Consider the following 12591-nt stretch of genomic DNA (forward strand, 5'->3'; position numbering starts at 1 on the left):
AGGAATTTGACTGATCTATCTGCGAATACCAATGACATCTTAGTTGGTTTGAAATGCATGTATCCTAGACGTCGAGCCACAGAGTAAGGCATGAGATTCCCGCTGGACCCAAGGTCAACCAAGGAGCATGCAAAAACTGTCTTCCCAATCTGGATAGAGAGGAAAAATTTGCCGGGGTCTCCTCGCTTCTTTATCTGCCTGTTCTGAAGCACTGCGCTGCACTCCTTGGAAACCGTCATGAACTCGCTCTCCTCTGATATTTTTCTTGCGATCAATCCCTTCATAAAGCTGCGCATGGAGGGCATCATCTGGAATGAATCCATCAAGGGGAGTCGGGCGGTTAGGTCCTCCAGCATCTTCATGCACTTCATTTCCTCTTTGTCCTTACGAGTGGCACTTGCTGGAACAGGGTAAGGGACCTTAGGAATGTATTCGCGAGGAGGAACAACCTCTGGGATCGGGCGCACCGCTTCAGCTGGTTGTTCTGGCCCTGGCGAACTTGTTTCAAGTGCTGGTTCTGTATTCCTCTCATCTGCCTGATCGGCTGGCAGTTGTTCTGACTCTTTCTGCTTCCCTTTCTCAACCGCGGTGAACCTCCTCCTTTCTGGCTCGGAAAGTTGTTTCCCGCTCCTTAGCTGAACCGCATTGCACTCCTTGGGGTTTTTGTCTATTTTACCAGGTAGAGTACCTTGCTGCCTCTTGACATTCTCAGCAGTCTGAGCTATCTGAATGTCCATCTGTCTCATATGGCTTGCGACATTATCGTACTTGGTGCTCAAATCTCCGAACATATGGTTTCCCTTGGAGCTGTTGTCCTTGGAGGAGTTGCTGCAACATGGTTTTAGTTTCATCTTGCGGAACAGCGACAGGGGTGGAAGTAGCGACCTGATTGTTCTGGTGGTTCTGCATCTGAGGTTGATTGTTCTGTGGTTGGCTTAGAACATAGGTTCGGGGTTGATAGTTCTTCTGATACCCCGCATACTGACCTTGGTTGCTCTGCGCCGGATCAACTGGTTTGTCCTGCTTAGGCCAGAAAAGCTGTGGATTGTTCCTTACGTTAGGGTTTGGGTGGTAATTCTTCAGCTGCCATGCCCATTTACGTAGCTCACTTCCTGCTGATCGTCTCCTGCTTGTTCAGCTTCAAACGCCTTGTCGCCTGCGCTCTTCTCAGGAGCTGCGTCTTCCATTATGAAAACCTGGCTCTGGTTTCCCTTAAGCAGTCTGTCCACCTTTGCCGCTAGGTCATCTATACTGTTCACACTTTTGGAGCGATCATGCTCCTTGTTCTTATTGAGTGAACTCGAAGCCATGTTCTCAATCAGCGCGAACGCACCAGGTGTGGTTTGAGTCATGAAGTCTCTGTTACTAGAAGAATCAAGGGTGTTCCGGAACTCATAGCTCACTCCATCGTAGAACACCTCCAATATGTAATCGTCATCAAACCCATGGTGTGGGCACTCTCTCTGGTACTCTTTGTACCTTTCCCAAGCTTCATGAAATGATTCATCAGATTTCTGCTTGAAGTTGGAGATTCTATGCTTCAGAGCCGCAGTTTTGGACTTGGTATAGAAGTGGCTCAGGAATGCTGATCGAACCTGGTCCCATGAGGTTAGAGAACCGGTTGGGAGAGATTGCAGCCAACGAGAAGCTTTCCCTTCGAGAGAGAATGGGACGACCGCATCAATCCCGGAGGCTTGCTGAGAGAAATGGATACCGAGACATGCTATTAGGATATGTCGGACAGCAGGGGTTGGCCGGACAAGAAGATCCTTCCACACGCCTTTTCCGGCACTTTTCCTGTTGGGAACAACTATAACATCGTCTGTCATGTCCTCGGAGATTCCGGCAGCCCGTTTGATGTCATTGAGTCTAGAGATGGCTTCTTCTTTTGTGTTTGAGGTTTTATCGAGGACTTTAAAAGCATCCCCAAGGCAACCCTAGAGGACTAGCCATCTTGGAGACTCGGGAATTGACAACACTCCGATGGCTAGGCACACTAAGGGAATCGCTCCGACACCTAACATGAATCTCCGCCCAAGATGCCCGGGAAGCTTGGCGAAAAAGTAGTTCGATACGTACCCAAGAAGTATACCAATGTTGATAAATATCTGCAGACAAAAGAACATATAAGCAGTAAGTTTCATTTAAAAGTGTTTTTAATTATATCCAAAATTAGAAAGGCAGATCTATTAGACCTCAGGGAAAGAGCTGAGAAAACCACGAGAAGTAGCAGGAGCAACGTCAGCCGTGTAAACCGGTGCGATCATCATAGCATAACCGACGCCAATACCAGCTACAAATCGGCCAACCATAATGAAAGGATAATTTGTTGGCAAACCCCATGAGAAGGGCACCACAAAAGAAGAAGGCTCCTGCCAACACTATGGTGTATCGTCTCCCGATCCAATCAGAAGTTCTCCCCGCGGCGCCTGAACCTACCAGGGAGTAGATGTTTAAAATTCCCATGAGGATCTCAAGCTGTACGTCTGACAGTTTCAAATCTTCTTTTATAAAAATTGCAGCTCCACTCATCACTCCAATGTCTGCAACATCCATATATATGTAAGGATGGTTACAGAAACCAACTATGACATGGATCATTAGAATAAATCGTACCGTAACCAAGGATGATTGAAGTCATGGAGGCTAAGATTGCACATGCAAAAGCAAACCGGCTTCTATTCCCCCTCGGCGCCTCGACTTCTGCAGTGACAACACCTTTCTCGACTTCTGCAGAAGAACTCATCGTTTTCGCTATGATTGCAAGACAATGAAATTAATTAATAGAATAGAGTATGAAACTGACGGATGAACTTTGGTTCTTGTGGATGATGGAATCATTGGGATGATGGAAAGGGTTTAAATAAATGTGTAATGCTCACAACAGAAACTAACTAATATCGACTGTTAAAAACTAGTTAGTTAATTGATTACCTGTTATGGTTAAACAAAATTTTCAGGGATAAAAATTAGATTAGAAGATGTCAAGAGTCAGTGTTTTCCACTCATCTACAAGTTTTGTCCTAAAATTGGTTGTTTACAGTAAAAACAGATCTAACAAGATTCGTTTCTCTCTCTCTCTTTGTTTTTTACTATCCTAAAGTTAGAAACATACGAGAATATAATTAACATAAATCTAAATATATATAAATATCTTTGGACCTAGAAAGCCTTTGGGATTCCCACGGTTATCAAATTTTTTTTTTTATAGATACATAAATATATCATCATACAATGTCTAATATTTTTTATTTGAAATATATAACTAAGTGGTTCGTCCCGCCGCGCCGCCACACCTATTTGAACAAATTCTACATTTATCTGAACAAATGAATTTGTACAATATAATTGAATCATGAAAATTAGGTTGATATTTTATTTTCATCTATTTATTATAATTTTAAGGTTTATTATTTACATGTATTAAATTTACATAGAGAGAGTTTTAGTTGATTATTGTATGACTTTAATTAGGATTATGATTCGGATTTAACATTTCAGATGGACTATATTACTCATTTTTTTGTTACACTGGATTGTTCATCATTACGTTTTGTTGTATATACAGTAGAAACTTTATAAATAATACTCAATCAATTAATAAACACAATAAATTAAGAGAAATTGGCACTCCTATACAAACATAACTGCCTACTTTGCACGGATGGAAAATGGTCTTTAGCGATGATGTGTTTTTTTTAAATGACAATCCTACCCCTACTTCGAACTAAATCACTCGCGTCTTTACGCATATACAAACACTCTATGTACCTATATCACGCGTGAGAAAGCTTGTCAGGATAAACACGATAACCGATTACATGCATTCAATAGAAACCGTAACTTCTCTTTCTTTCTGTCTCTCTCAAAATCCTTGTTCACTCGTCTTCCCTTTTCATCTCGTTTTCTCTAGAAACCTCATCGATCTCCATGTTCAAGTTCTCCCGAAGATAGTTTTCAATCACAACTGAAACCGTCACATTTTGCCATCATGCTCAACAAATCTCCTTGTTGACTCCGCGTTTAATTTTCTCTCGGTTCCTCGTGAAACATCACCGGTCTCTCTGTTCCTTATTTCATCGCGAAACCACCGTAAGTCAAAAACCATCTGTCTTTTTTTGTTTATTTCGCAGTCAATTATTAGTCCATTCTCAATCAATTACCTTTTTTACATTTTTTAGGGATTCGACTCTCGTTATAGACAGTCATGGCGGAGACCAATGATCTACCCAGAAGAATGTTTGCTCTAGGCCATGAACCCGTCGGCTTGAGAGTGTCACCATACCACAAACCCGGTGCACTTGGCCACATAATAGATTCGTTAGAAGAAGGCGAAATCGAGGTTTTAAAAAGAACTCATTTTGGGAAATTCCTAGAGCTAGCCGACAAGACGCCATACTCTGGCCGTCTAGGTCGATACATGCTTTCGAGACAGCTGAAAGTTCGCAAGAAATACGAAGCTTGGTTTCTTTTTTCTGAAAACCCAATAAGGTTCTCTCTGAGAAAATTCGCCATCGTCACCGGTCTTCCGTGTGGGAAATACCCGAAACAACCGCAGAAAGAGGCGAAGAAAATGATCTCTGAACAGCCGTACTATACAACACTTTTCGGCATATAGAAGGAAGTAACTGCAACATCTGTTATCAGGGTGCTCAAGCGCAAGACTATCACCGACCAAGATGCACGGATAAAGTATGCCTGCCTGGCTATACTCGCATACGTGATACTGCCTACAACACACGTTCCCAAAATATTATTTGAACACGCCGAAAAAATCAGAGAACTTGATGAGTTCTTCGTGTACCCGTGGGGTCGGGTATCCTTTGAAATGCTCATGAGTAGCATAAAAGAGAGAGATGAGGTAGCTCTGACTCAAAGCACAATTGCCCTGCAAGGCTACGTGCAGTCCCTTCAGATGGTCATGACAAAAGCAGTTCCAGGTTTAACAGAGTTAGTTCGTCAAGATTCACCAACGGATGCTGCGGGTGACGATGATGGTGACATTGCATTCCCCCCCGTCCAAGAATGGTATAAAACCAGCTCATGCCAGGACTCTGGATGCTGCAGACAATGTAAGCGGCTCCAACTCATCAACATTTTCTTGTCTTTTCTTTGCTGGCTGCAATGATATTTCGTGTAACCGGATAACAAAGTTCATGGTCACATATCCAAAAAACTAGCCGGCCACAAATGTGCCTAGTTTGTATAGGGGTCATACCCCCCAAGCAATTAGCCGCCCCCAATAGTGTAGTCTATTTATAATCTCATACCTCAAGACTCTCATTTGATGATTTATTTTTGTGTAGGTTCGTGTGACTTCGATTATTCAGCCAGCCACTGACTTCGAGATCAAGGAAGACTGCTTGTTTTTTTCCGATGATGAAGACGATGACAGCATAGACAAAATGGTGAGCCTCATCAGAGACGGTGCCCGCTTTACAAAGAAGATGTTCATAGGGGGAGCTACCTCTGCTGACGTAGAGCGCATGAGAGAGGAGGCTGAGGCTGAAGCACTAGAGAAAAAGAAAAAGAAGAGGAAAACCCCCTGCCAAACGATACCAACACCAACACAAGCGGCCGTTGATGCAGAGCTCGTTGCCTCACTTGTACAAGCTAAGATCAAAATCCAAATTGATAGGGTCGAAGGCAAGGTCGATGACCTACGGGAATCATTTGATCAGTTGCAAGAGGTCGTGAAAAAACACATTTTCGAAAACTCAGCCCAACTGCTTGTTCTTCAGAACGGCTTTAAGACGATACTAGACTCCATTGCATCTTTATCCTCTCAGTCTCATTCGCGCTCAGTGGAAGACAACCCAATGGCTAACGCACCCGTAGCCGACTCCGTGGTCAGCCACAAACGAGACAGCCTAATCCTAATGTTCCAGCAGAGGCGACAAAGTACATAACCTTTGTTGTAGCGAGTGTCCAGAATACTCACGGAGACACAACCGCAGAGGTATATGCGTTGTTACCAATATATTTTAAGCAGATTTTACCTCAAATTTTAACCCTCTTATGTCTGTCATCGCAGGGATCACGTACTCAGACCACCATCCCCGAGCCGCAACGCACCACATCCCGTGGTGATGCTGATATGGTCAATGAGGACACAAATATCAACCAAATGACATCAGGAGAAGATGATGCCAGTGTCCAGAGGCATGTTGAAGAGCAAAACGTTGACGAGGATGAATCTTCTGTGAGTAAATACTTTTCAGCCAGAGCTTTTTATACTTCTCAGCCATCCTTTTCTCTTGGATTGATGCAGGATTTTCAGCTATCAAAAGCTGAATCAGGAAACGAACGCGTGTCTGCAGAAGACTACGAGCCAAACCTGGACAACGAAGCTCCGCCGATTGTTACAGAAGACCATCAGCCTGACGCCGCCATACCAATTCGGAAAAGCACCCGTCTGAAGGCAGTCACGAAGTCACTGGTTGGTGTGTACGAATGCGACAAGCTTATTCTAAATAGGTTCCGGGAAGCACAACTTGGCGCCATCAACAAAGATGCAGCAACAGACTACCATGCGAAGTTCAACAAGTTGCTCCATATTCTGAAGACGTCTAAGTAAGCATCCACACACATGTGTTCCTCTGTCAATTGCCATTAGCTTCGTACATGTATATAATTGGCTGGCTACATGTAGTAATATCCGTTCACCGTCAAACCTAGCCGTACAAATCAACAATCGCGTGCTACCGTTTTAAGTAGCCGGCCAACTTTCGAACCAAAACTAAACCATTTTCTCCTATCTTCAGGTCTATTACTATAGGTGGCATTTCAGTCAGCAACAAAGACATCATTGATATCGCTGAGAGGAGCCGAGCACTCTCGTTCAAGGTATATGCCTACACAACGCAATGAGCTCGATACACACCATGTTTTTCTAATTCTCACGTACATAATGTGTTTCGCAGATGATCGATGTACTGATGCATCACTCTCATGTTGTCACCTTGCACCAGCCAAATCCTCGCGACAGTTGCTGCTTTCTGGACTCCAAGTTTGTCTCCATCCTCTCCAAGAACTACTCGAGATTTAGCAAATCTCCCCAGAAAGAGGACTTTGTATTCACCCCCAACGTTTTAGAAACTCTTTGTGACCTCGAGTCTCAAACTTTCGAGTCATTGCGTTTCTATCTACCATCCAACTTCGACAAGAATTATTGGGTTGGCATTTGCGTTGACTCCACTACATGGACCTTGATTGTCCTCGACTGCAACGCATCGCTGAGAAGCGATTCGGTCATGGTAAAAGAACTGGCGCCAATTTGTCACATGTTCCCTTACCTCCTGAAGCAAGCCGGCAGAAACATGTGTTCAAAGGACCTCAAGGCACTGACGGTGGAGAGGCCAAGAAACATCCCTCAAAACATCAAGACAACGGACTCTGGCGTCACAACCACACTGCTTATGCAAGCTCACGCTGTTGCTGGCATAGAGGTATGCAAATCTCTGACTTCGGATGTGTTGGACCATGAGGCAAAAAGGCTGGCTGTTATGCTCTACGAAGAAAACGTAGGGCCAATCTGAGTATCCGGCCTTTTGTCAAATTATCTCTGTGCTATGGATGTATAATAAATGTTTCTGTTGTTTTCTATGTATTGCGTTATGTAACTCCGTCTGGACATATGTTCTCATGTATCTTGGGTCCCAACTTCATTATGATCTATGCAATTTTTTTTACGGATTCTTACTGTTTTACACTTACCTTCATACACAATACAAAGACTCCCACATGTAACCGGCTAAATATAGTGTTATCATCTTATCCTCTCACTCCATAACATCTTTTAACATATGGCTGACACGTATCACATGTACACCTTGTTGATATCGACACTTCTATATTAACCACACGTTTTAGATCTAGCTCATTCAAGCCATGGAAGTCTTTTCTCGTAATTCGCTCAGCACAAACCGTGTTCATTCCAAAAAATGTTGTCTTTGCGGCTACCCATCGTCGATCAAGAAGTTGTGGACCGACAAGAATCCAGGCTGGTTGTTCTTGGGTTGCACGCGATACCAGGTTCGCACCCATTTACTCTATTTCTTGCAAACTTCTCGATCCGTATACTTCGTTTGATTGTTTTCCGTTACTTAGCAGGAGGTAGATGGCTGTAATTTCTTTGAATGGTATGATTTAGAAGAAGTTAGAGGGTGGCCGAAGAGGTCTTTGATAGAAGCTCGTGAAGAAATTAGGGCGAAAGATTTAGAGATTAGACGGCTAACCAACATTAAAGCTAAGCTGCGTAGGGAGCTTGATAACCACCACCTCACCGAAGCTAGAACAAATCAGCTGGACGTCGACCATAGCCGTCACAACAGCCAGAACGATGACGATCATGAACCCAACATCAGTGTGAGTGAAAGATTTATTCGTAGCCTCTTCTTGAACTAGTAGCTAACTATGTTTTTTTCCAAAAGACCTAATTATGTGATATATGTGTAATCGTATGATTCCTGCTTTGTTACGGAAACATTAGATCAATTCTCACCTTGCTTGAACGTCTTTTGTCTTAGTATGTAATCAAACCAATTATGTGCTCTGAACATGAATCTTATCAATTATCCGTTTATTTATTCATTTAACCATATACTTATAAAAATATCCGGCTAATCAAAGCATCATGATGATGAACATTATCATAGTGTTCGATGATTGTGTTTACCAGTTATCCGTCCATTTTTTCACGTAACATTTTCCATGTTAAAATAGCCGGCTAATTGTAAACGCTATGAAGATGAACATTTTTATCAAAGTGTTCCCGACCATTTCTACAATAACAAGTTATACGGCTACATATAGATGTGGCCTAATGTTATTATTAGCTTAGCCGTATAACCTCGACCCAAACTAAATAACCAACAATATTTAAAGGGGAAATGCTTTATTTTTGATAACAATACGAATTCATACAAAACACCACATTCACAACCATGGACTTACACACTTATTTATACTGTCTACTCCTAACAGCAATCGAAACCAAATGTGTAACGTAAACCCAAGGCAACCACCAGACGATGCATACAACCCCCCTCGTACAGCAACCCCCTTCTTCTTACTTATTACTTTTTTATATTGCTTGCTTTCTTGTTGCACGATTATGCCCTAGCCCCTTGCAACGGCTGCAATACCTTCTGCGTATCTTCTTCATCTGCATCCAATAGCATATATTTTAGTAAAAGCAATAACATTTCTACTATTCAAATTCATAGCAGTTGCTGCATTTGCCTTAACTTCTTCACGCGAGAAGAGTCTCTTCTTTCTTGGTCTCCCTGGTGGTCGTCTCGTAGCTGGTGGGTTGAGAGTAATTGAAGCAACATCATCAGCCAACCTATGACCGCTGCCCAACTCAACAGGCGGTAAAACATGTTCTGCATACGCTGCCTTCAAATAATTTATAGTGTACACATCACCAATTAATCCCTCCACCTTAACGTTAGCTTTCAATGCCGCCGCAATTGCATGGGAACATGGCATGCTGAGCTTTTGGAATTCAAAGCACGTGCACGACTTTTCTTTTAAACTGACGACAAACAACCCTCATTTCAAGTCCTGGACTTCATAATCATCATTATCTACCTTTCTTACGTCATATCCACCACATATCTCAAAGTTCGCAGCAAGCAAACTGCTAACCTTTGGTGTCAAACCAGCTTCCACATCTTTGATAGCATCACGTCGTGATGTGAACCAGCTCATTATCTTCTTTCGTATGAACTCCACCAGCAGGATAACCGGATACTCCCTTTCGTCCCTAAAGACCAAATTCCAAGACTCAGCCAGATTGCTTGTCATGATGTTGTAGCGCTCGCCAGGGAAATGAGATCTGGTCCAATGTTCAACACCTATGTCAACGAGGTAATCAGCACACTGTTGATTGATGGATCAAATCTCACTGAAGACCGTGTAAAACTCTCCCATTCTAAAAGCTCTCGCTGCCTTCGAAACGAGATAACCGAGTTGCCTCTCCTTAAACAGAGTCTTGATGTTCCTCTTCAGATGAATGATGCACGCGTAATGACCAGCTAGCGGATACACCTACAAAAATCGATTTCAGTGCAGTGGTAAGTGCAAAGTTAACCGAATAACAATTTAGACATCCACAGATCAAAATGTATATACGTACAATAAACAACATAACCGTATAACACGATTACACCATACCTTGCTCAATCCTTGGTAAATTGAGGCATGTCTGTCTGATACAAACACCACACCGTCTTGGTTAGGAACGAATGATGACATCTTATTGAAAAACGACTCCCACGACTTGTCATTCTCCCCATCCACTATAGCAAAGGCTAGTGGGAAGATTTGATAGTTCCCATCTTGCGCAGAAGCGATTAAGAGACAGCCAGCATACTTCCCTCTTAGATGTGTACCATCTATAACCACAACCTTCCGCATATGCTGAAAACCCTTCACGCATGCACCCATAGCTAGGAACATATATTTGAAGCGGTGCCCCACATCCTCTACATATTCGGTATGTATATGGCCAAGGGTCCCCGGATTAGCCACAACCAGCCTCTGTAGATAGTTGGGAAGGCTTTGGTAAGAAGCACCACAAGATCCCTTTGCGATGTCCACAGCCACCTCACGCGAACGCCAAGCCTTCCAGTATGAGATATTGACAGCATGGTCTCCCCTCATAACCTGTCTGATCTCTCTTGGGCGCGGACCCACACCAGTTCCACTGAACTGCTGTCTCAACATCTCCCCAATGACGCTCGATGTTGCTTGTCTCTGGTACCCAGATCGCTCATCAATACTACAACTATGTTCACCGCCAATCTTACGGACCTCATACATACTTGAGCCCTTAACTAGCACCGCATAAACTCGCCAAGTACATGTCTGACCAATACACTCGAGCACCATAACAGAAGGTGCTGATTTCGCACTACGGTCAACGAATTTGTTCTTGATATCGTACAAAGACATGTGCTGCTTGAATGTATTTCTAGTCTCAAAAGTCTTGCCAACGAAAAGGTCTTTATCACCAGATCCCACATACCCTGCACATTGGTGTCAAGTTAATTAATTTTTGCATTACTATGGATAGAAATTGCACAGCTTATCATAAACTCCATCAAATCTGCTTATACTTATACATAAACAACTAGCCGGTTAGATAACACAATCCAATATCATTCAGCAACATACTTTATTTCATAACTTACGAATGGAACATAACATTCTACATCCATCAGCCGTACATAACCGTAAAACAAACTGACATAACCGGATACATATTACATGACCAAAATCAAACAACACCACGATTTTTCTCTGAAAAATCAAACAGTCTAACCGTTCTTCATAACACTTAGCCGCACACATTTGGGGTTTTTAGACGGCTAATATATCACACGTAAAATGCTAACAAACCCATTCCGTTGGAAAACACTACCTTAAAAGGAAACACACTTAGCCGATTAATACTACAAATAACCCATATTGCATTAGCAGTCGATAGCGATTAAATAACTTTAGTTAAACCCACCATCAGCTCCACTTTCATCAAACGAGGAGTTTGGGTTCTTAGGTGTCACATCTTAGGGTCCGGGGGCTCCCATACCACCACAGTCAATGGTGAGTCTGAGCTTAGCTGTAACGACCACAGTGGTCTGGTCTTGACATTTTTCACTAACTGACATTCCACTCCCAGACGCTACCACGGGTTGAGGGGGTTGAGGCACTTGGCTACCTTCGCCCCTTGATGCTGCATACCAAAACCGGGGTGATATTATTCATCTTGTCACATGTGCAGTAGTCAAATCAAAAAGGAGATAACGCATTGTCTCATTACCCAAGAATTTCTCAAACGCTGCGAGCAACTCGTTACCAGGCTCTGGTGCAGCGTTAGCACCTCCGTGAGTCTCATCCGGCACAGAAACAGGCGGAGGGACCTCCATCTCCAAATCTGGACACGATCCAGTAGAGGAAGCATCATTTTCTTCGTGAGCTGCTGCAACCCCTCCATCACCTACAAGGCATATTGTCTCGTTTGTGCGTCCTTCACCCTCCACTACAGCCCGATCTGGTTCCACGTCCTCAGGGAGAATAAGGTCATCACCCATCAGACCCTCCCAAAAATCCATCGGCGTCTCCATTGTCCATCGCTGGACGATTTGGCCCTCATTTTGATTCACGGTTGCTGCTTCTGAGAGCCGGAGCTTGTTGTGTAAGTGGCAACCCCCCTACCAAATCATTATATATTAACCGGTTAAGTTAAAACGTGGACTCCAGATTTAATCATAGACGGATAATATGTAAAACCTAACATGCCGCTAAAAAGTGCAAGTGGACTTCACATTCTGTTAATGCCTACATCTCATACGGGGCTGTAGGTGGCTGGATCAGGGGCAATTGTGACGGATCTGGATTAGGTGCATGATCCTTGCCCCCACCTGTGTAACGTAAACAACACACATATTAACCGGTTAATAAGAAATGTAGCCGATAAGCGAGACAGAATAGCCGGATATAGCCACGCTTTTACAGAACCAGTTCAACTGCGAACTACCAAATCAAACCTGTACCTGTTTGTGCATCAGTCATGTTTTCATCGTT

At 43.2% G+C, this 12591-nt stretch overlaps 2 protein-coding genes and 1 pseudogene across 2 annotated transcripts; all 3 read right to left on the minus strand.

Moving 5' to 3' along the window:
* Positions 1 to 15: 15 nt before the first annotated feature.
* On the minus strand, positions 16 to 851 carry LOC106302462. Its single transcript, XM_013738968.1, has 2 exons — positions 109 to 851; positions 16 to 19 (listed from the first exon to the last, which is right to left on the minus strand). Exons 1-2 carry the CDS (start codon positions 849 to 851, stop codon positions 16 to 18), a joined length of 747 nt encoding a protein of 248 aa, XP_013594422.1.
* A 228-nt stretch (positions 852 to 1079) lies between these two features.
* On the minus strand, positions 1080 to 2746 carry LOC106302463 (annotated as a pseudogene).
* Positions 2747 to 9085: 6339 nt separating this feature from the next.
* LOC106302464 lies at positions 9086 to 12131 on the minus strand. The gene is made up of 7 exons (XM_013738970.1): positions 11828 to 12131; positions 11597 to 11740; positions 10180 to 11033; positions 9912 to 10053; positions 9595 to 9860; positions 9244 to 9399; positions 9086 to 9166 (listed from the first exon to the last, which is right to left on the minus strand). Exons 1-7 carry the CDS (start codon positions 12129 to 12131, stop codon positions 9086 to 9088), a joined length of 1947 nt encoding a protein of 648 aa, XP_013594424.1.
* Between the last annotated feature and the right edge of the window lie 460 nt (positions 12132 to 12591).

Source organism: Brassica oleracea, chromosome C7 (assembly GCF_000695525.1).
Source record: "Brassica oleracea var. oleracea cultivar TO1000 chromosome C7, BOL, whole genome shotgun sequence".
Taxonomy (NCBI): Eukaryota; Viridiplantae; Streptophyta; class Magnoliopsida; order Brassicales; family Brassicaceae; genus Brassica; species Brassica oleracea.

Bases quoted from the DNA above. Each gene is read 5' to 3' on its own strand.
- LOC106302464 (XM_013738970.1), bottom strand. From the start codon at position 12,131: ATGGAGACGCCGATGGATTTTTGGGAGGGTCTGATGGGTGATGACCTT. The intron at 9,861-9,911 runs GTGAGATTTGAT...TCGTTGACATAG, and splicing joins AGAGTTTTACACGGTCTTCA to GTGTTGAACATTGGACCAGA. The intron at 9,167-9,243 runs GCAAATGCAGCA...TATTGGATGCAG, and splicing joins TCTCGCGTGAAGAAGTTAAG to ATGAAGAAGATACGCAGAAG.
- LOC106302462 (XM_013738968.1), bottom strand. From the start codon at position 851: ATGAAACTAAAACCATGTTGCAGCAACTCCTCCAAGGACAACAGCTCC.